General features: G+C 44.2%; 2 protein-coding genes across 2 annotated transcripts in view; both read right to left on the minus strand.

The window, feature by feature from the left end:
- Positions 1-4,886, minus strand: part of LOC134025176 (MAM domain-containing glycosylphosphatidylinositol anchor protein 2-like) — a 96,393-nt gene extending 91,507 nt beyond the window's left edge. Inside the window, exon 1 of the mRNA XM_062468072.1 lies at positions 3,892-4,886. Within this exon, the coding sequence (XP_062324056.1) occupies positions 3,892-3,964 (73 nt within the window). The 5' untranslated portion in view covers positions 3,965-4,886. The remainder of the gene's footprint in view (positions 1-3,891) is intronic.
- Positions 1-27,490, minus strand: part of LOC134025319 (solute carrier family 25 member 47-A-like) — a 312,104-nt gene that overhangs the window by 130,435 nt on the left and 154,179 nt on the right. The window lies entirely within an intron of this gene.

Below are 27,490 nucleotides of genomic sequence, written 5' to 3' on the forward strand. Positions count from 1 at the left end.
AGAGAGAGAGAGAGAGAGAGAGAGAGAGAGAGAGAGAGAGAGAGAGAGAGAGAGAGAGAGAGAGAGAGAGAGAGAGAGAGAGAGAGAGAGAGAGAAGGAGAAGTGCTAGGAACTTATTCTTCTCCTCAGTGATTCAACAACAGAAGGAGATCAGGATCATCTGTTCCCCATCACAGTTGTCACTGATTGATGCAAAGTCCGAAAACAGAAGGGAGTTGTAGTTTAAGACATCAACAGAAAACACTGTCATCATAAAAAGTCCCGTTCCATTTCCTAGTTCTGTGCTATCATTTTAGAGATATCACACATTTGCTGACTGTCAGTGCCACATGAAATAATTGCCACTTGAGAGTTTTGGGGAGGATGGTGTCTTGAGTGGAAGATGATTCTGCAGTCTTGACAAGAGGAACAGATAGTAGCTTATTGTGGCCCTTGAGAGCGATAGAGAGAGAGCTGAGCACGGCTGAGATGAAGATGCACTCCACCGGAAAAAAAAGAGTCATAGATAGAAAAATAAATAAAGAGCAAGAGAGACAGAAAAAGAAAGAGAGAAAGACAGAAAACAGAAAGGTTAGTCAGACAGACAGACACACACAGACAGACAGACAGACGGAAGCAGAGAGACAGACATACAGACATACAGACACACAGACAAACAGACAGACAGACAGACGGAAGCAGAGAGACAGACAGACAGACATACGGAAGCAGACAGACAGACAGAAGCAGAGAGACAGACAGACACACACACAGACACACAGACAGACAGACAGACAGACAGACAGACAGACGGAAGCAGAGAGACAGACAGACAGACATACGGAAGCAGACAGACAGACAGACGGAAGCAGAGAGACAGACAGACACACACACAGACACACAGACAGACAGACAGACAGACGGAAGCAGAGAGACAGACAGACAGACAGACAGACAGACAGACACACAGACAGACAGACAGACAGACAGACAGACAGACGGAAGCAGAGAGACAGCAGAAGAGCAAGGGGCACACAGAGCCAGATGACAGGAGCAGATGTTGCAGTGTAAGACCAGGCTTCTCTACTCTTCTGTGGCCTGGAGCCGCACAAGGATGACTGACCTTCATCAATCCTCAGTAATCACTCTGGCAGGCCCAGTTAAGATCAAACTACTGTACTAAAGATACTGTGATCCAACAGGGAACCGCATCTAAAAACACAAACGTGATGCTCAATAGCATCTGGTGGCACACTGCATTCCCCTTTTCACAATGATCTTTTATTGAATCCTGTCATCTTTGTCTGGGGTACAATATGATGTGCTTCTAGTGTTTCCTCTTTATTTGAGCTGGCCTAAAGCCAAGTAACTACTCCTGAATGATATTGACATTTTGCACCATAAATGTTACATGTTGGCTCTGGACCACTGACAGTCCAGTCCTACATAAGCCCCTTGCCCTGCTTGCCCTGTACTCTATGCTTTAAACATTGGGTCTAGTCAATATGAAACTTAATGGAGTATGATCTACTTGCAAGCTTTAGTTCACAAACATAAAAGTCGATTCCACAAGCAAACTGTGCTGTTTTTCGGCACAGAGTGCTGATATCATGGGGTATACACATGTACAGCAGTAATTTATAACTTTAGGCCAAGAAAGTGTTCAATTCAATTCACTTTATTAATCCCGAAGTGAGTTTACACCATGAACAGGTCCAAGTCCTTATTTGTACGTTCCTGAGAAGCCACCCAGGATTTCCTTCCTCTGTCTCTCATGGAGGCATGGGATGTCTCATTACCCCATGAATGGGAGATGTTGCCATGAAGGAGCCCATCCAGACTGCCCTCCACACGCTGCGGCTCTGACCCACATCCCCAGTGGGAGCAATGTGAGGAGGGCCGATAGATGCAAATGCTCAGCAAAACACACTGAGTATGCAGGCAGGAGAGGAGAGAGGGGAGGAGTAGAGGAGAGAGGAGAGGAGAGAGGAGAGGAGAGGAGAGGAGAGAGGAGAGGAGAGGAGAGAGGAGAGAGGAGAGGAGAGAGGAGAGAGGAGAGAGGAGAGGAGAGGAGAGGAGAGGAAAGGAGGGAGGAGAGGAGAGAGGAGAGGAAAGGAGGGTAGAGGACAGGAGAGGAGAGAGTAGAGGAGAGGAAAGGAGAGGAGAGAGGAGAGAGGAGAGGAGAGCGAAGGGGAGAGAAAGAAAGGCCGGGAGGAAAGCAAAGGAGGGATGAGGAGAAGAGAGGCGAGGAAATAAGGGAAGAGGAGAGGAGGGGTGTGTGAAGGGGGGAAGGGTTACTCTAGGGTCTGACTGGTCAACTCTCCCTCCCTTCTTGTCTTCAGTCTAAAAGAGACAAGCAAATAAACTGTTCCATCTGTTCTCTCCTCGACCCTGAGCTACTGACATCAATTAGTGATCCTGTAGTCCCATAAATCTCTGTGAGTGCTGTAACAAGCATTCTGGGATATAATGTACTTAATGAGCAGCACGCCTGTTTACATTTACTGTTTGCTGTCTTGCAAACAACAGAGCACAAAATATAAAGCTGTGCGTTTATAAGGCATTAATTTAATTCAAGATGATATCTCTCAGATTGGATAATTGGATAATTCTACAGAAAAAATATATAAATAAATACACTGTCTTAAAAAATACTTATCTATTCCAGAGCTCGAGGTCTACTGTAGGAGATTAACCCTGGCATACAGTTTCAGAACATGCAATAATAGAGCACCTTTTACTTCCTGTTACTGTACCTAAAATCAATTAATTATTGTTGTGAATTATTCATTAGCAATCAAGTCTTTGTGTGTTTATTACATAATAACATCATGTATGAGGAGTCATGTGAAGCACAATAGCCCAATTTCTACAGTAAAGTACTACTTTAGTCATACTGGATTTCTTATGTATTTTTTTACACATGCAGGGAAAATAGATTATCAATCAAACGTTCCAGGGAGGGTACAGTCTTTCTGGGATTGGAACACCATGCTAAAAAATGAGCTGAAATGCAGATGTTCCTGAGGATATCTATCTACAGTGCAGAGTGAGAGTTCCTCCACAAGCAGACCTGCAACAAACTCCACTGCTATACTGAAAAACTGCAGTTCTGGATAATGATAACTCATATCATCTGCTATGCTTGCTGCTTAACATTGGAGCCAGGACACTCAGTGTGACTGGCCTACACGCAGACCTCTCTTTGGTCTCTGCTAACAGCTGCAGGTCTCAATTGTTAGTCCCTCTGTTTCCTCTGCTATTTGCGCGAGTGATTCATGTTTCCCCACGCGACGCTGCCAAGAAGATGACGATTTATCCCAGGCATCATCAGTGCCACTGTTTGCACAATCAGACAGAGAGAGAATGAGAAAAGGGGGGAGAAGGAAAGAGAGAGAGAGAGAGAGAGAGAGAGAGAGAGAGAGAGAGAGAGAGAGAGAGAGAGAGAGAGAGAGAGAGAAGCTCTCATTGACTATTATAGATAATTGTAAACGCTACATGTTGATACACAACATTGTGCTCTCTCAAATGACGGGTCCTAAACACTGCCGACGCTGTGGAATCGCCATCTAAATCAGAGCGTAGCATAATTAACACAATATGTATAATGGTGGACTTAAACGCGAACTGGCAATCTTATCGACGCCAGCAGTTCGAAGTCCACTGAGTGCAACATTGAAATAAATTATCTATACAACAAGAGGTTTTATGAAGTAGTCTAAAGCAGTGCAATATGCAGCGTATAACAGCCTGCACTACTACAAGGATGAAATTGAAATCTGCCTGTTTCATTATATAGATAGTTCATGTGTATATGATGATGCATTGGTGGACAACTTCATTTATGAACACATTGCACAAGGTCATATTGGTTAAAATTGGTTATCACGTAGTGATACAAGAAACACTTACCGTACACTCCTTGGCCATGGATACCCTGCAGAAACAGTGTCAGGGGCCCCAATACAAATATAATTAGATCCATCCTTTACGTTAATCTGAACATATCCAGCTATCAAAGGCGAAAAGTCCTTTCCCAGGCGCAGGTTTGCAAGTCGGTGGAACTCGCGTGCATAGATAGAACACAAACTGCACGGATCCGCGCGCTGATTAATTGATGTGTTGAATCCGTTGCGACGGATTTGTGAACGCCAAAAAGCAAAACACGTCCTCACCTTAGTACACTGTCAAAATAAATTTGAAGACTGACGAATTCATTTGACATGCAAGTGCTCGTCTCTGAGCAAATAGCTTCAGTAATGATTTACCGGGAGGCACAAAACAGCAGCCGCCCGGCCTAGCAAACAGTCAGATATGATGATACTCGGACTACCTCAGGTGGACACACCGTCTATTACTCTGCCGTGGCACGTTGTCGATTTACCCTCAGCAGTTTACAGAGCAGTCACACTCACACAGTTGTGCTTGACTAGAGACCGCCTGTGACATCCACGGACATGGCTCCTCACCATTTCCAGCTGTTGTCATCCCCGGTTCTGCACATAGAATCCGGGATCTGACTTGTATCAAAAGGTGCCATCTCATGTCCACTGCATTTTGCTCTAAATTATCGCTAGTTTTCTGACCGATGGTGCTACGGGGGGTTGCTGTAGGTTGCACCTACAGCAACATCACGACTGAAACCAGACGCCGTGCGCGATCCTCTCCGGTGTGGATGGAAAGGGTGAGTACGGTGAGTGCGAGAGCGGCTGGTGCGCGCACCTGATTCCTGATGATTCCGTTTGCGTCTGAGGAGAGAATGGAAACATCTAAACGAGTAGACTAGGACTGTGCGCTATAGCTTCTATAGTAAAGTCAAGGCGTTAACCGCCCTCCACCCAACCGAACGATACTATATCGGCAGTATTGGCTACGGGGTGAGCTGAGCATCAGTCACGTTGCGCAATACGTGCTACGGAGACCGAGCGGCACTGCAACCGGTCTCTTCTACGTCAAGGAGTGCGTGACTTCCAGCGCTCATCTGTATGGAAGGCTACGCTCGGCTTCTAGCAAGGCATGTGAAGCGCAGCTGTTGGATGGAATCAGAGAGGGAGAGGCGACTTCTCGGAATCCATGAGAATTGACTGGCCACTGCAATCAACAACAAACATCTATTCTGCACTATATTTGACCATGTCGAAGTCGTGACAGCATCCATTATGATTTGCCATTCTTGCGCGTAGAGTAGGCTATATTTAGCCAGATGTTAGCAGAATTTTGATTACAAGTGTTTGAAACCCAATGAAGCGTCATTGAAAGAGGTGTGAGAGGATCGATGTTTGCTCCATTAATCTCTCTCTCCTGCTTTCTCTCTCTCTTACTCTCTCTCTCTCTCTCTCTCTCTTTCGCTTTCTCTCATACATAGGCTACATAGAGAGAGAGAGAGAGAGAGAGAGGAACAGCGATAGGAGAATGGAAAAACATTTTCTCGGTTGCTCTAGCCTAATGCATTTTTAAAAAGTTGTCATTTATTATTTACTTTTAAGGATAACCATAACTATGTTATTGTAGCCTATTATAATTGCTCAAATGTTGGGATCACTAGCGATTCTTTACAACATGAAACTAAAAAATCTTTTAATGAATGAATGAATGAATGAATGACTGACTGACTGAATGCTTACACAGTTAGAGCACCGATCAGGCTAGGCCTTGGCATTATGCAGGGAGCGCCCTCTAACGGGACTCGTGGGGACTAACCAGGCATTCCTTGTAATGTACACATTTTATATGGGTAGTATGTTGTTTAAAGTTTTATTCAGGCATCATATTTATCCCAAACACACCTGGACACCATGCACTAATGTCACAGACAAAATGGCACACATTATCAGCTGGTTTTGGTATGGATTGAGAGTTGCACTATCTGACCATTTTAAATGAAAATAAATCCAAATGATCAATTTCATGTATTCATTTTGGATCAGCATGAAACTACATAGAGATAGTCACAGAATTGAGCACAGCAAAGATAAAAGTGTAACTATGTGCAAAATTTTGTTCTGGTGAACTATGCTTTGGTTTATCTTGTAACTTGATTTTGGTGTGTGTGTGTGTGTGTGTGTGTGTGTGTGTGTGTGTGTGTGTGTGTGTGTGTAAGCGTGTATGTACAATCCACTGATCATTGTTCAACCCACACTTTTTAGTTCAAGATCATGTTGTCGTCTGTATGTGTATGTTCAAGTTCAAGTGTTTTATTGTCAAAAGCACAGAACAACACAAGGTCAGACTGGGCACTGACATTCTTAAGACAAGACAACGCAAGCACCTGGCATAACATAACATATAGAACATGAATTACATCTATGCTAAGCTTAAATAAGTAAACATCCTAAATATACAGATAAATATGAATAATACAATATACTAAACCCTAAATACACATAATAACCTATTGCTAACCCTATAAACCTATTCTAAACTAAGTGAAGTACAGTAAAATTCAATAGTGCAATATTACTGTTAGTGCAACCAGTAGCTGAAAGTGACAGTGTGTACAGTAACTAGTAAGAAGTGAATCAATGACCATATCTATGTCCATTCAGGAGCCTGATGGCGAAGTACCTAATGTAATGTAGTTGCAGCATCCACAGGAGAGCCCGTGCATCGGTCTTCCGATGATCAGTCTCTCCTCGAGTTCTCTCCTCCTCTATTCCCCTTCCCCTGTGGACCATAATGAAACCTTTCACATCCAAGATGTCAGCCCTGACCCCTTACTGTCTGTGTTAGATGGATGAAGCTGCATTATTCTGTAGACTGCAGAGAGTGTTCCCTTGGTCATTTAACATCATCAGAAGGCCCCAGGATTTCCGTAGCTGTGATTTTAGGAGATATACCTGTACCGCACTGTACACAATGCACAGTGTATATCAAGGCTGTAGCCATGGAGTCAACATTGGGAGGGACGAATTACATTTTTTATGATAATTTCGGACAGCGTGCGTGGTTGCCTATCGTAGCGTAGCACATTTATATTTTTATATTAATATATTGGGGGGGACGTTTTGACCAGATTTGAATATTATGATTACGGCCTTGGTGTATACATGGTCTGGGTTTAGTTTAGTGTGTTGTCTAAACCAAGACTTTGGGCAATGTATTCAAAGTACCCCTAGACAGTGTTTGCACTATGGAAGAAAAACAGAAAGATCCCATGAATGCTTTTGATAAACAATAAATATGGGATGTTCTGTACTTCATCCCAACATGCATGTCCTCTCTCCCTGACATCACACATGAACAAACCTGGAACCAGAACGACATGAAGTGTTTCCATGCCATCTGGATGCTTCCAAACAGTACCTACAGGCCACCTGTGGAAAAGGTTTCTATTGCCTTAGCTTCAGGCCCGCGCCGGTACAAAACAACAAAGCCTTCTCCAGCCTGCTGAGAGTACAGTAATGAACATAGCCCTGTGCTACACTCCTTTGTTCCCTCCCTGTTGCTCCGTTTAAATTGTCAACATCACTGCTCAAATGTGGCATTTGAAGCAAATGATTACTTTGAACTATCTGTTGAACAAGAGAGGCTTTGTTAGTCCCCCTCAGGGGGAGATGTGAGATTGGCATGACAAAGTCCCAAACGCCTGGATTCAAAGCGAGTTTTGTATTACGCACTCTCGATAAATACCTTTTTCCACCGGAAGACCGCATGAAATGTATTTAGCAGACTCGAAGCTTTTGGGTTTTTGTGGATATGATGAGCGTAAGGGAAAAACACATATTTAAAAAAATAAAATATAAACTGTAAACGGTGTCATTTGCACATGGCTCATTGATTGGCAAATGCCAGAATATTTCATTTGGCTCCCAGGACAAGTGCATCCCTCTGTGTACCAATAGCCATTATCTATGAGACATATTTCCTTAGAAAATAAGAATTGTAAATTGAATGGTAGCTACGAAAGACCAGTGACTAGTTCGCTCACTGTTATGCTTTTTAAGTCAGGGTGACATTTTACACTCAAAACCCGATAACAAACTAAACAAATAAAAAATAAATAAAACCAGTTGAGACAAGCTTGGTGTTTGGATTCAGCACTTGTAGGCCACTGCTCATCATGGCTGGCATGTCCTCGCGGTCCTTTTAATGTGCCGTGAGGAGCACATGCTGAGAGACAGGCCTGTGCCTGACGGTAGAAACAAAGGCAGTTATGACAGCCGTGACGTGCGTTTCTATTCTACAAATGTTCTCTTAGACATCCCCTCTGCCTCTCTCCACCACATACAGTAGCGAGGCACTCAGTATTCAAGGCAGCAAGAGAACTGTCGACAGCATTTACGCACATAACTGTGAAAAAAAAAGGTAGATTTCACAATGAGGTGCAGTGGTTCATGGCAGACGATATCAAGATGCCTTCAGATTGCTAAGAGGCGCTCTTTGTGATAGTTGCGATAATGTACATGGGATGCCGGTCTCCACTGAGACTGAATTGTCAATGGATTCAATGAATTGTTGAAGTTGCTGCTTGAGGAAGTGACGAACAGTTTCAGTTGGTACAGTCAGAGTGAACCTTGCTCCTCGCAGGCAGCATCGTGTATGGCTAAAACGTCTCATATTTTCAGTGAAGGGGCTCATGAAACTCATTCACACGTGAAATATTTACAGCTTTGAGAATGTAAGCGTGTGAGAACATTTTCACTATATCCGGAAGGCATTTCAGTAGTTTAGCAATTTTACAGAAACAGGAGCAAAACAGCCTCAAACTAAAATGACATGTTTTAAATACTGTGTGACCAAACAAACAGATATAGAAAAAGTCAAGAAAACAGGGTTCTAGAATTTGATTGAGTGCGATAATTTTTTCAAACTTTCAAAACTGTATTTTGTTCAACACATTGTGTCGAAAATATAGTTTCAACCTTTCAAAAAAAAAAAATCTAAACAATTTTTTCAAAAGAAAATTCAACCAATTTTTCAACCTTTCAAAACTTTTTTTTCGAAACCTTTATTAGACAACTTTTTTTAAATAATAGAGTACAGTACAGTAGAGTCCTTATCAAGTAATCATCAATGATACAAACGTTTTTTAGAAAATATTTGTTTAACCTTTCGAAACTTTTTTCAAACCTTTATTTCACACTCAACACCACAAAAACGTTTTTGTTTTTTTCAAACTTTTTATTTCGAAAATAATTTTTAAACCTTTCAAAACGACTATGCTGTTACGAAAACATCTTTACAAACACAGTTCAAGACAAAACAGACAATCAGTTAGTTATGATCTTTAAGTAGGAATTAATCTACAGCTTAACTGCTTAACGTAGATTGAAACCATTCCTTATGACTCAGCTGGATCTTCTAACTGACCTATTGATTCACTTGCATCCCCAGAGACTCACTTTGACTCAGCAGATTGATTCTGTCCCTACTAATTTTCTAGGACACCTCTGATATGGCATGGCCCCCCAATTATGCTGAATTCAGCTAAATGAACAACTCTAGCCCTTAAGGCCTACTCTGAGAAATACCTCATCCAATTGCAATCAAGCATGGTAAAGTATACTGTATGATGATCTCCAGGGGAGGTTTTAGTGATGTGGAGGCCCCAGACAAAGGTCAATATGTGAAACCCCTTTTCCTTTTTGCTTCAGACAATCATAGTGAGTGAACAAAAAAGATTAGGGGGCAGTTATTTTCAAATCAAATTATTATTACTGTAAATTGAGGGGACTATTATGAGCCACCATAGGGCACCATGTATGTGGGACTTTCCTAGTTGTAGTTAGCAGGGGGTGCAATTCCTGGCAAGACACAATACAGCCCTGCCCTGAAATTGTTGTATTGTGTCTGACCAATTTTTTATTGCCCTGAAATTCACCCCACATGTAATTTATGTTCTGTATACCCCAGCATCAAATTATTCTTACTGTACATTGAGAGGACTAGTATGAGTAACCAGAGTAAGTTTCATGTATGTGGGACTTTCCTAGTCAGAGTTAGCAGTGGGTGCATTTCCTGGTAAGACAAAATACTGCCCTGCCCAGAAATGCACCCCCCATGTAATTTATTTTCTGTACATCCTAGCATCAAATGATTCTTACTGTACATTGAGGGGACTAGTAATTGAATAGGCCCACATTCAGATGCAGACAGATTACGTAAAAATATTTGATTGGGATTGGAGTGACAAGAAAGGAAACATGTTAATATATAATAGGAAATACAAAATCCTACCTATGCCCTTTGGAAAAAACCTCCTATGAGGATCTCCCATGTTACAGTGAAGACTCCCAGTTTAGACCTCATGTCCCGCACTGCTTTGGGAGATAACATTTCTAATTCTGGACATACTCCTTCCCCAGACGGGCAGTAAATTTGATTACTTAAGAACTCCACTTTGAACCACAGGTTCAAACTTCAGAGTGAAAATCCCCATAGCTTGTCTTTGTTTAAAAGTAAACTTAATTATTCAAGTCATTGGTTACAATTGAGTAAATTTCATACTTTGTCTGACCAACACTTCTCTCAAACCCATTAGTATTGTTTGTTTGCACTTGTGTGAATGTTGAAATTGATGTAGATAATTGGATGTTTCATAAGAAAGATATTCATTTGCATCGTAATGATTTCCCTTTTCCACAACAGATGCTATGTTTGATTCAGCGTGGATGGCTGATTGTGAAAATGAACTCTTTCTAAAGCCTTATTGAGGCCAGGAGCAATAGCAAAATGCAATGAAGTATGGGTAAAGTAGTGGATGTGGATACAATATAAATGCTGCTACATTCACCAGGACAGAGAGAGCACTCCGATACACACCACTATGAACAAGGACCCCAATCACTTCCAGCAGAGCTGTGAGCAAACAAATTAATTATTTATGAACTATGAATATTGCATATCGGTCTCAAAATTGTTGTTTCGTTTACATTATATGCCAGGAGATTAGATTTACATGGCAGGATATTTTACCTCTGTGGTGATTTAAAAAAAATAATCACTCACACAAGCATGTTGCAGATGGAATGAAAATGAATGATCAAAGTCAAAATTCTTGAAATCCCAAAGGCAATGACACACAGGACAAGACCGCCATATCACTCCACTGTAAATTGTCAATTACTTATTTTTTTCAAACACTTAGTCAATCAAACATAGTTTATTCAGAGGACACAGGAAGAACCATTTATTTCCGATGCCTAACCACATTCATGGTTCTTTCATCAGGGGCTGGTAAATTATGTTTTTCTATGTATATTCTTTTCTGGCGGCCTGGCATTCTGCTGCCCCTCATTTTCACCCAACATCTTTCTCTGATGTGCACACTTTGAAAAGTAATAGAGAGACTGAACATGGCTTTGAACAACTTCGCCAGAACGGTTTGCTTTTATATTTTGCCTTGTGTCCCAGTTCAGAAACAATAATGGCTCTGCAATTTGTCCACCGTTTTCCCTCCAAATTGATTTTTTTTTAAACTTTCAACAAAAGTACCTTTCTATGTTGCTCCTACAGTAAATTACTGTTTGCACCTTGGATTCTCTTGCCTTCATTATGATTTGAGACTCTAACAAAAGTATATTGTACAGTTATAGTAGGAAAAGTCAAGCTGTGTTTTTACATGTAAAAAAAATGAAATAAATGGGATGTTTGATGGTGTTTCCATTTCATTACCATAAAGTAAAAAACGGAAACAGTCACTAAATATTGAGTGAGACAGTACCTTTGGTTAGAATATCTTTTAGGAATATGTCTTAGTTTATTACAGTTTAGCCAGCAGATGTGGGTATACACGGCAGTTTGGATGGCCACCGAAAGAAACTTTCTCAAATTCGAAAACCTGATCCGCCTCTTAAAGTGTGCAGCTCGTCAGTTGACAGACTGTGACTATGTTTAGTCTAAGACTTGCCAACTCATTTGGGCTGTTAGTCAAAACCCAGTAGCTTCAACTGCTGCTAACTTGGTATAATGACAGAAGTTGAGGGAGGTTCAGCAAACATTAAGAGTAAAATGTTGATATATTAAGTCCTCCAAATTTTTACTCACTTTTACTAAAGTGGAGAGCTGGAGATAGAATTCACTGAAGGTAGATAGAAATGATGAGCATACTGAAGCAATAACATAGCTTCATACATATGTATGTATTCCTCCTATAATACTGCACCATCAAAAAAACGGAATTGGCCCCCTCACCTCACCCAAGCATCGAGCTATCATTTTCACGATCATTTCTACTCACAGCAGAGTGGCCGCTGAATTTACGTTGCCGCATCTCCTTGTTTCATAAGCTCCTCAACTGTAAATCGGCCCGTATCTCATTACCAAATGAGATTAATGTTTTGCTTAGACGATGATGCAAATGACTCTGGAGATAAAACCTCCATCTCCTACCACGTTCCTTAATTTGAATGGTGTGCTGTTATTAGTATGCAAATTCAAAACCCAAAACTGGAATGATGTCTCTGTATCAGCTTGAAAAGACAGAATGAAAGAGTAAAAGTTAGAGGAGTGAAATGTTCCATGGTCGATACTTCGTTTACATTTACATTTATTCATTTAGCAGATGCTTTTATCCAAAGCGACTTACAAGAAAGACCTTTCCAACTGTAGGGGCAGTCTGTGTTCTAAGCCTACGGTAGCTTCTGTAGTTCCCCGGAACCAGGCCACCTGGAACCAGTCCCCCCCCCGTAGCGCCATGGAGACGTCCCCCGAGGTTGTGGTTACAAGACAACATTCCGGCCCTTTCTGTCGTATTTGTATTTATTTTTTTATTTATTGTATTTTTATTCTCCCCTCCGTGGCCAGCGGTTCCTTCAGGGGTTGTGCTCCGTGCTGTTGGAGTGTCTGGTGAACAGGACATCGGTCTGCTGAATAACTTGGCCCATCAGCCCTCTTAATTACCTGAGCAGGGAGGGAGGCAGGGAGGCAGGGAGGCAGGGAGGGAGGGAGGCAGGGAGGGAGGGAGGCAGGGAGGCAGGGAGGCAGGGAGGCAGGGAGGGAGGGAGGCAGGGAGGGAGGGAGGCAGGGAGGCAGGGAGGCAGGGAGATTCTGCCTAAATGCTTCAGTAGGGGGAGGGGGGGGTTGATGTAAACGTCTTTATCTCTGGACTAACACCCCCCCCTCTCCCTCCCTCCACCCACTTCATCCTCCCTTCCAAAAAGTGCATAGGTCAATAATCATAAACAACGAGATAGCCCCCAAAACACTGCGGGTAGCCAAAACATGAAGCATACATTTTGTAAAGCACATAAGTGCCAATGGGTAGAACCAGAAGAGCATGTAGTTACAGTAAACAAATTACAATTAAACAACATGATCCTTGAAAGTGCTAGAGTGTACCTGGAGGAAAGCAAGCAACAATAATATAATTCAGTTACAACTAACCAACAAGTGCAACGAGTCACTCAATAAGTGTCATTGTGTTCCTGGAGGAAAAACTAACATCTGATCCAACAAATCTTTCCTAAGTACCATTGTACTCCCGGTAGTTTCCACTCTTCATTGAGTTTCTGGGTGTGCACACAACTCCCTACACTTACACGCCGCCATATGTGAAGAATGAGGATTCACACACCTGTATTTAGAGTTTTACGAATGCAAAAATGTACATGTTTACACATGGAGGACAAGATCGTCGAGCAGGCGGAAGTCTAGAGATTGCACATGCACCTCAACAACTAATGGACATTCTGGAATAGCATAGGCATTCTTTGAGGTAGGTAAAACATTCCCTCATCTGAGGTAGGTTACACTCAAGGCTAGACGTGACATAGTGAGTTGTGTGTGTTTGTGTGTGGGTGGATGTGTGTGTGTGTGTGTGTGTGTGTCTGTCTACATGACAAGTGTGTCTCAGGGGAGCTCAACCAAGCAGAGCTGTGTTATAAGGAGGGAGCCCTAATTACGGTGTGAATGGGCGCCAATGTGCTGCCCTCAGCACTGCTGACCCAACACTTCTAATGGGCATGAGGGAGACAAGGTACACATGGGGGAGGGGGTTGATAAATAGATAATCACATCTCTCTCCAGCTCCACCTCTCCAACGCTGATTAGGCTTCGCAAGCTTGGTTGGCGCTGCCCAAGTGAGAGGAAATTCCTCCGTTGGCCTGACTGTGTTTGAGAATGTTATTGTTGGTTTTTACCATGAGTGGGTGGGATAGTTAATGAGAGAGTGAGTGAGAGAGAGAGAGAGAGAGAGAGAGAGAGAGAGAGAGAGAGAGAGAGAGAGAGAGAGAGAGAGAGAGAGAGAGAGAGTGAGTGAGTGAGTGAGTGAGTGAGTGAAAGAGAGAGAGAGAAAGTGAGTGATGAAAAGTATCCAGGCAATGTGTGAATGGAGTGAGGGAAGGATGTTGACAGAAAGAGTGTGTTGCTTGCGTGTGAGTCAGAGAGAGAGCCAGAGCAAGATGAGAGAACGAGAGAGTGGCTCATTAAATTAGAGGAGAAGTTCCTGGCGGCCCTTCCTTGCACCTTTCTCCTCCCTCGGTGTTTACTCTGATGCTGCTGGAGGTGCAGAGGGTGAGGGGGGGAGGAAGGAGGAGGAAGGAGGAGGCAGGGGACTGGGTGAAGGAGTATTAGGCCAGCTGGCGTTCTGTCGGAGAGACTGGCAGGGTGGGAGGGAAGCCAACACTAACTGTTAGAGTCCTACCACAGCAGAGGAGCTGCAATTCTCCAGTCTTGTTAGGACGGTGTTGTTATGGGGAAGCTTGGTGTGTGTGTCTGTGTGTGTGTGTGTGTGCGTGTGTGTGTCGGTGTGTGTGTGTGTGTCTGTGTGTGTGTCCTTCAAATTGAGCCAGAGACAACTAACAACTAAACAATCGGGGAGAGTTGGAGATTTTTTTTTTTGCTAAGTTAACGTGCATCAGTGAAAAAGATTTGCTTGTGTGTGCAACCAATCCAATCAATCATTCCAAAGTGACCCTATAACAGTGAGGGCTACATTTTCTGTCTCTCTTTTTCTCTCTGTCTCTCTCTGCCTCTCTTCCTCTCTCTTCCTCTCCTTCTTTTCTTCCTGTGGGGGGGGGGGGGGGGGGGGTCTGAGTAGTGATGCTGAGCAGACATTACATGCACTGTGTATTTGCCAGATGTTATTGCTTACACGCCGATGATTTCATAAGGTGCTGTGACAATGTCATTAACTTCAGGAAATCTGCCTCTGTCTTTCCCAGAGCAGGAACAGAAAAGAGTGAGGAATGAGCATAGGGAGCTGAAAGGCTATTACATCTGCTGGATGAGTGTAGAATACATCCCAGAGGTGTGGTGTAGCTCGGTTACCAGGGTAGAAGCACTCTCCTGAACACTAATGTGATGTGTTCAGAGCATGATACATGCATGTGGACGAAATGAAGAAAGTCTGACCTATCCACTCTGACGTCCACATAGTCCAGATAAGGGCCGGGTTTCCCAGATTCGTTAAGAAGCTCTTAACGCTAAGAGCTTCTTAGGAGCGTTCTAAGAACGCTCTAGAACGCTCTTAGAACACTCCTAAGAAGCTGTTAGCGTTAAGAGCTTCTTAGGAGCGTTCTAAGAACGCTCTAGAACGCTCTTAGAACACTCCTAAGAAGCTCTTAACGCTAAGAGCTTCTTAGGAGCGTTCTAAGAGCGTTCTAGAACGCTCTAGAAACCCGGCCAAGGACGGCAACATACCGATCATGTGAGCACCCACCTGCATTACGTCCACCAGTTCTATTTCTAGTAGCGAACACAGAGCCATGTGATATGCTAGCACAAGCTTGTAAATAGTGTGGTGTTCCACTCTTCTGGCCACAGTAAATGGTGTTATGTAGGAAGCACAAGACAAGAGGTGAATGCTCTCCCTGATGGTATTAGCTGGTATTGATCCTTGTTCTCTGGTCGCTTGGTAAAGGTGAACACGCATAGACATAATCCTGTTTGCTGCTCTCTCAAGAATCACTCAGCCAGGGAGGGCTGTTTAAATGATATGGTTCTTATCGCCTCATTTTTAAGGCTGTTAGAATATCAAATATAGCTTTTTGTCAGGCAGATTGTTTTTTTGCAATTTTGTAAACACATATTTTCTGTATTAAATGCCCTCCCTCTCAGTCTCTCTTTTTTTCTCTCTCTCTCTCTCTTAATTTTTCCATTTATCTTTTTCTGTCAATCTCTCCTTTCTCTCTTTCTTTCTCTCTTTCTTTCTTTCTTTCTCTCTCTCTCTCTCTCTCTCTCTCTCTCTCTCTCTCTCTCTCTCTCTCTCTCTCTCTCTCTCTCTCTCACACACGTACATAAACACGTCAGATAAAGGGCTTCATCAAAAAGTTAGAGCAACACTCCAGCTCTGTGGTCTGTAATGTATTATTCATTGTTGATCACATTTGACAAGCTCTTATCACTGAGTGTGCAATTGGTGTGTAACAATAGCTCGTCTTTTAACAGTGTATACTATTGTCTATGCTTGCTTTGAGTGCTACAGCATAATTCCCATTTTAGCAGTCAGGCGACATTAGCATAGATTTCTTCATGCAGAATGCCGATTGGGGTTCTCATCAGTTAGGATTAAAGAAGAGAGTGTGGCAGAGCAGAACAGATTGAGATATGGAATAGAGAAGGATAGAAAACAGGAAAATAGGAAAATAAGAAATAGGAAACAGAAATGAAAAGGAGGGATGGGTGGAGAACCTGTCTAGTGTGAGATTGTCCAAAAATCAGCTTTCACTCTTGCTGTCAGTTTAATGTCAGCTAATTTAATTAGCAACGGTATATTGTTTTCACACAGATTCCAGCCAGAAACATACTAGTACTTCAGTAGAAACATACTAGTATTATGCTGCGTTTGCAGAGGCTGTGGAAGCTTAGGTGAACACATTGAGTTCAACTGTAATTGGATGTTTTTGATACTCGTGTTGGCTGAATTAACTCCTGCTCACGGTGTGGGGGGGAAGGGGGCTTGGTGCTACAGCAAGTGCCTTGTCTTCATCTAACCCTAATCTTGAAAAAGGCACTGCTTTAGGCAAAAAAGCTAATGATTTAGATTCCAGCGTGAGGTGCGTTCATCAATTGGCTTCAGCTAGACTTTGTCCCTTTTGTATAGTTCGACCACATATTTAAGTTTTAAGATTCCTGTATGTTTAATGTATGGACCTTCCTGCCAAAGTAAATTCCTTGTCTGTGCAAACTTTCATGGCGATTAAAACCCTTTCTGATTCTGATTCTGAAAATGGTGAGGCATGTTTATCATTAATAAAAGGTTACGATTTCACTCAAAATATTTCCAGAGCATTTCCAGAACATTCTCAGCATTTCAGAAGTGCCGATCATTAAAACCCTCCTTGTGTCTCCAGGGTCAGACTTGAGTGGGCTGTTCTCCACACGGGACCTCACTCTATCTAAGTGTCTAGACAGATGTTTTTATTCTCTGCTGGCCTCATTGCTGTATTAAGTATTGCATATCCTCCTCCTAGTTAATTTGTATAACTGTTAAACCATCTGCACCACGGCTTTCAGGGAAACCATGTTAGCATATGCGGTATTCAACTGGTGGAGGAGAGAGATAGACCAAGTGTGCAGCTGAAGAACTACTAAACTGATATTACTATACATTGTGACAGTTGTGAATTCCATGATGGTTTAATGGCACCATCAAGATGATGACCTTGTTTCCCGGCTTTCCCAAGGATTCTTTCTCAAAGGACCAATCACAGAAAGCGAAAGGAATTGTGAGTCTGGCAGAGCATTATAAACGACACAGCTCTAGATTTTGAGCAGAGCCAGAGCTCTACCATACTCTACCATACTCTACCATACTCTACCACCCCACCCCATCCCACCCTACCCTACCCTACTCTACCATACCCTACCTCCCCCCATCCTGGCCCTGTCTCTGAAAAGGACGATCCATTCCCCATCCCATTTCTATATTTCAATTTGATAAGCTGAGCACATAAATAATGCATGTTTTGTATGTGTGTGTGAGGGGGTGGGTGGGGGCTGTGCAGCATGTGTGTGTGTTTGTGTTTTTGGTGTGTGTTTTAGTGCTGTGTGTGTCATAGCGTCCCATTTAGCCTCTGATCACACACAGTCCATTTCCGTGCAATGCTGAATGAATGTGGAGACAAATGTATGCAGCTTGATACTGAGGGGAAAGTCAATCTTTCTCTCGTTATGCGCTGCCTGGGTGACACCCACTAACAGCGAGCCTGCTCTCTTTGCTTAAACAGTCGCAAATTAACCGGCTGGACACGGCTTCCTTGTCTGTCAAAAGGCGTGTCTCCATTCACCGTGTCTCACCCTTCAGGGAACATCTTTCCAACCGTCTGATAGGTGCTTCAGATAGATGTAGTAAGGACACCTTATTATCAGCATTCACAAAGAGAAAGGGAGGCTGTGTATTTGTGGACCAGCTCTCGTTTTATTCAATTAACATTTAATTTGACATCCAATTATCTTTCATCCGTACCTTTCAATCATCCGTGGATAGAGGAGTAAACCTTGGGATTCATATGGTAACTGGGTATCTGTAAAGATGTGGATACCAAAGGTACTAGGTTTGTAAACGGATTAAAAATGGTACTCGGTTCTGAAGCTGACTAATCAGCAAAGATAACCAGTGCAAGGTTGTTTCACATTTATCTCACACTTAAGATCTAAGCTCCGCCCACCAGCTCTTAGATATGCAGTGAGTCTGCAGTATCTCTCTCTGTCTCTCTTTATATCTCTCACTCTTTTTCTCAAGTAACTTTTCTACATGCAAGAAGGATCTGTAACTGTTCTCCTTGGCCCTTCACCCTTGCTAGGGATCTGAAAGCTCACAGTTCTTCTGTGTACCGACGTAAAAGGATTTGAACAGGGATTTTTGACAATCTCTGCACTGTCTGAAACTTTCAGGAATCAAAAGTGTGTAACTATGTGTGATGTGTTTTAGTGAGCTTGAAGTTTTTGCTAGGGTGTTGTAGCTGTTTTATTATTTTTGTCTTTCACATCAGTGCCGGCAAATCCTTCAGAGGACGAGACATATTCTGCCGGCTGGTTTGGGGGTTAGAGTAAGTTCACATTTCACGAGTTCAGTAATCACACCATATATTGAATAGATAGCTTTTATTGAAGCAGAGCTGGTAGCAGAGCCAAGCCCGATGGTGGAGGAGGCCGGTAGCAGAGCCGTGCCTGGTGTCCGGGCATGGACTCGGGGTGTGGCGGAGAGTCCTAATGGGTCACGGCCGAGCAGCAGCTCAAGCAGATCCCCTGGGAAGCCTGGATAGATGACAGGGAGAAGCAGAGAAGAAAGGGAAAGGTGGGAGGGTGACAACAACATGCTAGCACAGGGACCAGAGGAATGGAAGATACTTTATACAGAACTCTTAATTGACCAAAGGGAGTTTGGTCGCATTCTTCCGTGCTTTACTGGGCTGATGCGTATTAGTTTGATTGGAGAAGGAGGAGTCTTGGTGTGCCACCTTCCTGCCTAACTTTAGTTAACCCTTTCAGGCCTAACTCCATTTGACACAGACACAGCAATTTAATGAGTCCTAAAGACTGCAGATTCTTCTTTGTGTCCCTCTCAGGAAATAATCACAGCTCCAGTCGCTCATTATCGAATGATAAAACTAATAATTGCTGACGTTTATGGTCGCTTATGTGTGTTTATGTATTATGCACTTGTCTCGGCTCTGGAGAACCCTGTAGATGCCGTACACGCTCAGAAATGTGCACACACGCACATACTCAAACACACACACACATGCATACACACAAACACCCTCAAGTACTTTACATGCATGCACTCACAGACACACATACCCTCTACTACACAGACACACACTATCGCACACACACCTCACTCCTCACCCTTCTCTCCCACCCTAACCCTTCCGATGAATCCATGGTATGACAGAGCTGAGCTTACCGCATCCCCCAAAGAGCCCTTCATCACACTCGCCCAGTGCTTGAGCAAACAGTATACACTGGGCCAATTAAAAGTACTGCTGTGTGGGTGGGAGGGTGTGGCTGAGTGGGATGGATGGGGCATAACGACTCTGCAGGGTAATGACCATGTCTTCCTGTCTCCCTGTCTCTTGGTCCCCCCTCTCTTTCATTCTCTGTCTCTCCCCTCTCCCTCTCTCTCTCCCTCTCTCTCTCTCTCTCTCTCTCTCTCTCTCTCTCTCTCTCTCTCTCTCTCTCTCTCTCTCTCTCTCTCTCTCTCTCTCTCTCTCTCTCTCTCTCCCTCTTTCTCTCTCTCTCTCTCTCTCTCTCTCTCTCTCTCTCTCTCTCTCTCTCTCTCTCTCTCTCTCTCCCCATCTCTCTCTCTCTCCCCATCTTTCTCTCTCTCTCTCCCCATCTTTCTCTCTCTCTCTCTCTCTCTCTCTCTCTCTCTCTCTCTCTCTCTCTCTCTCTCTCTCTCTCTCTCTCTCTCTCCCTCTCCCTCTCCCTCTCCCTCTCCCTCTCCTCTCTCTCTCTCTCTCTCTCCTCCCTCTCCATTCTCTCTCTCGCCCACACCCGCACCCCATGTTTATTGTCTGTCACTCTCAGCATGCTCCTGGGGACGGCTAATTGCACCTCTTGCACTCTTCCGCTTCCCCCAGTCTGATGGGATGCCAATCGCAGCCTCTACTCACACTGAACAATCAATGATGTGAGGTTCGCAAAAGCAGCACTGTGGACCAGTCCACTGAGGGTCTGGATCCACCAGGGGCCTTTGTTCATGCTTGCTAAGGTCCCACAAACACACACACCTCCGCTGAAGATGTGTTCATTGGTGGAGGGACTGGAGAGGCACCCTGTTGGTGTGTCGTTCTGAATGAGTGTCCTGTTGTGAAGAAAATACCCAGTTCTCTTATGGTTTACATGTGGTTCCCATAATGATTAGGTGAGTGGCCCAGTACACCGCGTGCTGTCCCGCGGGGGATGAACAAAATTGTCATCTATCTTTCAGTATAAGAAGTTGAAGTTCTTCTCGAGGACTGACTGATCTCTGCTTGCTGTGCCTCCTGTCACTGTTGGCTGTTTCGTTTTTCAGTTTCAGCATGACAGTCTTGCACTCCGCGTTGAAATAAGCAGCCGGTCGCCATGAAGGGATAATGACAGAATGTGACAAATTATCAGTTACAACTTGTCAATCATCCACACCCAGGGGTTGTTTGTTGTGACATAAATAGCAGCAGTAAAGTTAGTCACAGGAAATATGACATTTTCTAAAGGTCTAGCTTGTTTGGCTCCAAATGCATGCTATTTCCGTTTTTAGACCGTGTTAACAGAATTCATCAAGTACATTTTGTATAAAATTATAGATGAACATATGAAAGCGATAAGACCTCGTTTCACATGCAAGCTAAGATTTTGCATGGATGAGAAGAATGATGCTTCATTACGTCTCTCTCTCTCGCTCTTTCTTTTATTATTTCTTTCTTTCTCTCCTTTCTCCACAGTATGTATCATTCTCTTTCTCTACAGTATCTCTCTCTCCCTTTCTCTCATTATCTACAGTATCTCTCTCTCTCTCGCTCTCATGCACATACATTCAAACTACCATGCACCGTAGAAACATACAACAATTATGTTCACAATTCCAGATATGCAGTGTTTCTCTTCTTGTTCCTCATCTGTGTGAACGGCGTCTTAAAGATCCCTCCCAGCGTGTGAGCGGTTCAGAAATATATTTTAGAATCGGAGACGTCACATATTCTGAGAGCGCTGTCACAAATGATCTGCTAATGTGATTACAGAGTAATCCCCCTGAGCTCTAAATATGTATAGTAAAAAGAAGACAGAAGAAATGAAGCTTCTTCAAAGGGGATGATGTTTGACAAAAAGCTGGAGACAATAGCACAAAAACAACAACAGACTGCTACCTTCATCTCTTAGTGTCAACCTAGCAGTAATTACATTATTCAGTTTAAAACCCGTACCAGACCAGGAATATAAAAGAACTGACAAAATCCCCCCTTTTCTCTCTCAGTAAACCTATAAGCTGTCATTAGCGATGGTTAATTACACTTTGACTTTCTCATCAGCCTCCAATCTAATCAAGGAGAAAATTAATATTTCAAAATCATCTTTTCATAGAAATGTTCACATCTATTCATGTCTTCTAATGAGAGAGACTTGGCTGAATCAGTCTGCCTGACGTATATTCATTAATTCTCTTCAGTTAGACACATTGTCTGCTGTGACCATGTTTTTTCTGCTGTTGAATTTTGATGAGGGAACGGTCGAGAGGTCATGTCATATTTGTAGCTGACCCGTCCAGGCTTCCATCATAACAGATCATCCGCGGTCTGATGCGCATCATGGACTTGGTCAAAAGATGCCAAACTCTCTTAATGATCCAATCTGATTTCAGGGCCTGTGAGTCCTCGCCAGGCCAGGCTCACTGTGTAAAGTAGGTGATTCCAGTGGTGTCATTCCCAGGCACACTACGCTCATGTTAATTAGATAATGCCTCACTTCTACTGGCATCACACACTTGATGAACGCAGTCCTGGGAGATTGCTTCTCCAATGAAACTGACAGCCTGGATTACCTAGACAAATTAATGGCTCTATAATTTGATTTTCCCAGGATTGCGATGTCTAAGTGACTCCAGCAGAGAGGAGCACTGTGAACAAGTCCATTTCACTGTGACAGTGGCTAATCACACATGCATGCTAAAGAGACTGAATGTCCCTCTAGAGGAACCGGGACAGATCTGGTGGAACCTCACAGCCCCCCAGTCTGGCCACGGGGATCTCAGCGCTGACACGGGATGAGTGAAACAAACAGGAGAGGAGAGGAATGGAGAGAGAAGGGGAGGAGAAGAGAGAAGAGGGGAGGAGAGGAATGGAGAGAGAAGGGGAGGAGAAGAGAGAAGAGGGGAGGAGAGGAATGGAGAGAGAAGGGGAGGAGAAGAGAGAAGAGGGGAGGAGAGGAATGGAGAGAGAAGGGGAGGAGAAGAGAGAAGAGGGGAGGAGAGGAATGGAGAGAGAAGGGGAGGAGAAGAGAGAAGAGGGGAGGAGAGGAATGGAGAGAGAAGGGGAGGAGAAGAGAGAAGAGGGGAGGAGAGGAATGGAGAGAGAAGGGGAGGAGAAGAGAGAAGAGGGGAGGTAGCCGATAGCTCACTGAAGGTGGTCTCTTCCTTGTCGATCAGATTGTCCACAGCAAGGCAGCTTCTGCATGCCTCACAGCTGCTTCTGTCAATAGTCATTGACTCCATTAGAAGACCTAGACCTTGCTCACACCCACACACACAGGTGTGTCTCTCTCTCTCTCACACACACACACACACACACACTCCAACACACACACCTACCCCTTGACTCTTTCACTCTACCTCTCTTCTTCTCTTCCTCACACATACACACACCGCTCTGGCCCCAGCTGAGCTGAGATCAGCTCTTTGCCCCAGTTAACACTGAATTAAATCCCTAACCGTGGGCCGCAGATGCACCATGCTGGAGACGATCCACACAGCATCTGTGTGATATCCTCCCAGAGTATCACTGCTCTGTCTCACACTGGACCCCAAGCTGAGGCACTGCACCAAGGCCCATGTTCCACATACAAAAATACATCTGTTTCAATTGTCTCTCGTTTAAGCCCCAATGAACCATTAATGTCAATGTATCACTTGCTATCCAGTGGAAATTCTACACATGCCTCATAAACCGTGAATGGTTTGGGTGGTGACCCACTGTATTCCATTAGCAGATAAGATAACACGCTTGGTGATTCATTACACGAAGTTAGAGAGCAGTTGGAGAAGTTTTTGTGCAATTTCTTGTTCTCTAAGTTGTAGTTAAAGTTGTAATAGCGGCACTAGCAGTTACGACTCCTGATGGCAGGTAATTAAACTGTCTCTCTCGTCAGGCGCTTCTTCGTCTAACGAGCCTCTCTCCTCTCAACCAGGAAACTGTGGAAGCGCAGCGGCTCAAAGATGTCGGATCAGGCAAGCGTTGCCTATTGGTTCCCCTGGAGAACAATAATTCACTTAGAAGGAAAGTTTTGCAATTTGCTTGCAAATAATCCCCCCCGCCCGCCCCACCCACCCTCCACCAACCAGCAGTAAACTCCCTCAGGGCCTGTTTGTGTGTGTGTGCGTGTGTGAGGGTTGCTTATGATTGACAGATAGGCTTTGACAGTGAGTGACAGCCAATAAGAAAAGCAGCTGAGCTGTCCAGGAAGTCCTGCTTGTGCTGTGCTGAAGGCGCAGGTTCGATTGCCTCCTGCTGCAAAATGGTTAGCTGTCTCTCCCCGTACATTAGCTGGGAAAAGACTTGCCTCTTCAAAATGCTGGCCTGGCAAGCATATTTTTATGTACAATAAGGGCAACAAAACATCTCGCATAAGCACGATACTAAACATAGACCTTTACATAAAGGATGCAGTAAGATTAAAGCATTCTTTAATCTTTAATTCATGTTTTAAGTATGCAGTCCTACTGGTGGCAACAATGCAGAGTGTTTTTCTAGTGGTTGTGGAAGCACAGGAGCATGAGTAAGATGAAAGATATTCTTACAAGAACCACTCAAACCAACCAATCAAAAGAAGAGCTTGTGTCATTTTTTACAAAGTGTTTTATTTGACTTGTAGTCGCATCTTGGTGGACCCAAAGAGAATTCCGGGAGCAGCTTGTCGTTTTTCTGGTTGGTTCTGACGAGACTGCTGCTACTAAGCCTTTGATTTGAAATACTCTCAGTTCACTTGAGGAAAACCCTTCTCCTCCCCCTCTCCTCCTCCTCTCCTCCCCTCTCCTTCTCCTCCCAACTCCCCCTCCCCACACAGCATCTCCCCATCATCTTCTCCCACTGATAATGCATGATAGTACAGTATGCTTGCCGTACCACACTAATTGCATTTGTTAATACAGAACAGGTAACAAAAAATGTGAATCATTCAGTCACAGGCCTGTTAAAAGTGTAACAACGTTGATCTGGTTAATCTCCCTTGACGTTTCCACAGGGTGTAGGTGGTGTGCATGGTGCCTGGGTTTGAATCCCGGTGTGGGACAACTTGGGAGGATGGAATACTGTTGGTTGCCAAGACTACCTGTCGCACTCACCCTGTGGCACTAGATAATACCCAACCGTTATACAACTGCTTCATCCTAATAGTCTCTCTCACACTCCTACAGTAAACAGCACTGAATCATGGCTATTTGATAGCTGTTTAGTCACAATGGCACCATTCACTCAGGTATTTCCAGACAAGGCAAAGGAATGCCACACTTCCCAGCAGGGGGTGGGGAAGTCAGGTGACACCAGTGAATACTGAGTGAAAAGAAGGATGGAACTGAGAGGTGAGAGAGGGAGAGAAAGAGACTGGGAAAGGGTGAGAATTAGAGCGAGAGAAAGCGAGACAGAAAGAAAGAGAGAGGAAACAGAGAGTGACAGCCATGCAGGTCTAAGAGCTTCTTGGGACATCAAAGTGTTGTCACTCAGAAGCTACGGCTGGAAAATGTTCCCAGATTACAGCTCTTAGGTAGCAGAGGAGACTCACAGAGAGAAAGGTCACTTTTTTCCCGGCTGGCTTTGATCCTTACAGAGCACAAAATGGGGCAAATCTTTAACATGGGGATGAGTTATGATAATGAATAAATCCAGACGGATTCACCCCTCAAATAGTCTTGTAAAAGGTAATGGAGGTATTCTGGCCTCGTAACACCTCTACGCCTACACTCAGAGGGAGGGAACAGATACCACACGATAGAAGCACCTGTGTTGGGTCATAATTCATAGGTTTAGAAGATGGGCTGAGGTTTATTATTCTTACAAGAATAAGACCGGAAATCTAGAAATATGCAAAGGGTATTGGGGTTGGGGGAGAAGGATGTGAGACACTAAAGATTGAGATAAAGAGGTGTTGGTGACAGGCCACAAACAAGGAAAGGATGCGTTAAGCTGTAGAACCGGAACATTCAGAGTGTTTAATGCGAGTGTGCAGAGCTTGGAGATCTTGCTTGTCAAGAAGAATGTGTTGGAATATTTGTCAGGGGTTTCCTCTTTAGAATGGTATCTGAGTCTGGCTGAAAGAGAGAGAGAGAACCAGCTTCTGTTGTTCTGTAAATATTGAATATTTCAGTTGTGTCGCCCCAGACAGCACACTTTAAAGTACTGATGTTATTGTTCAGAGAAGCGCGTGGCACTGTAGCCAGCCTTAAAGCAAACAGCTATACTGAAAGGCTTTGAGGAAAATGTGCAGGCCTTTCGTGAAAACATTCACAATCGTTTTCAACTTCACAAATTCAGGGTACTGAAACTATGACAAGCCTGCCAGCATGTGTGACCCACAATAACACACACACACACACACACATACACAACTTTTAGGTGGAATGTCCCCTGAGACTCAGATGAAAGCCCATTAAAAGTATTTGGCAGGTGTTGCCCAATTAGAATCAGTAGCTCCTAAGTATCAGGCCCCAACAGGCTGAACAGCAATCTGGCATGGAACTCTGATCAACTTCTATCAGTATTGCCCAGAGAATGACCTCTGACCTTGCAAATCATGACAGTGGAAGGGCATGGAGGGGTGTGGAGGTGAGTGGAGGGGGATGCAGGGGGTGGAGGGGAGTGGAAGGGAGTGGAGAGGGTGGAGGTGAGTGGAGGGGGATGCAGGGGGTGGAGGTGAGTGGAGGGGAGTGGAGAGGGTGGAGGTGAGTGGAGGAGTGTGGAGGGGGATGCAGGGGGTGGAGGTGAGTGGAGGGGAGTGGAGAGGGTGGAGGTGAGTGGAGGAGTGTGGAGGGGGATGCAGGGGGTGGAGGGGAGTGGAGGAGTGTGGAGGGGAGTGGAGGGGGATGCAGGGGGTGGAGGTGAGTGGAGGGGAGTGGAGAGGGTGGAGGTGAGTGGAGGGGAGTGGAGAGGGTGGAGGTGAGTGGAGGAGTGTGGAGGGGGATGCAGGGGGTGGAGGGGAGTGGAGGAGTGTGGAGGGGAGTGGAGGGGGATGCAGGGGGTGGAGGTGAGTGGAGGGGAGTGGAGGGGGACAGGCTGGCACTAGATAAAAAAACCCAAAACAACCTCCACAGGCTTGACAGGAGCACAGACCCTTCTCCAAGCTTCCGGGGAAATTGCTCTCTCTAAATGCATTACTGCAAGGTCCTATGGAAAGCAACTGCATGATGCGTATCTTGCCAATATGCGAGGGAGGAGAAAATTTCTATTAGCGGTGCGTTAAGATAACATGGTCCCACTGACTCATCCCTCTGGCTGAAACAGCACCTGCCCAGGATGCTCTCTGATGGGGTTCAAACCCAAACGGCCCGCTGGTTGCACCATTCAATCAATCATCCATTAGACAAGTAGATGCTATCTTGTGCACACACATCGATAAACTGCAGCTCAACAAGATGGTTGACTTTGATTTGTGTCTCTGGTCCTGGGAACATGTGAGGATTTTATCAAGAAGGGCGTGTGACTATTTTGGCTTGTCATCAGGGTCATCTGCATGATACAGTGTTGGTACCCAAAGCCAATGACGATGTTAGAACCTAAAGCTAAAGCCTAGACTTAGAGGGGTTGCTGCTTTGCACCTTCTGGCTTCCCATGCATCTCCTTCTGTAAGATCAAGGGACTAAAGCATACACATTTCTTCTTCGGATATCTCAAATTAGATTTGTTCCCTGTGCCCTCCAACATATTCCTCCATTCTGCCATTACTG

Source organism: Osmerus eperlanus, chromosome 8 (assembly GCF_963692335.1).
Source record: "Osmerus eperlanus chromosome 8, fOsmEpe2.1, whole genome shotgun sequence".
Taxonomy (NCBI): Eukaryota; Metazoa; Chordata; class Actinopteri; order Osmeriformes; family Osmeridae; genus Osmerus; species Osmerus eperlanus.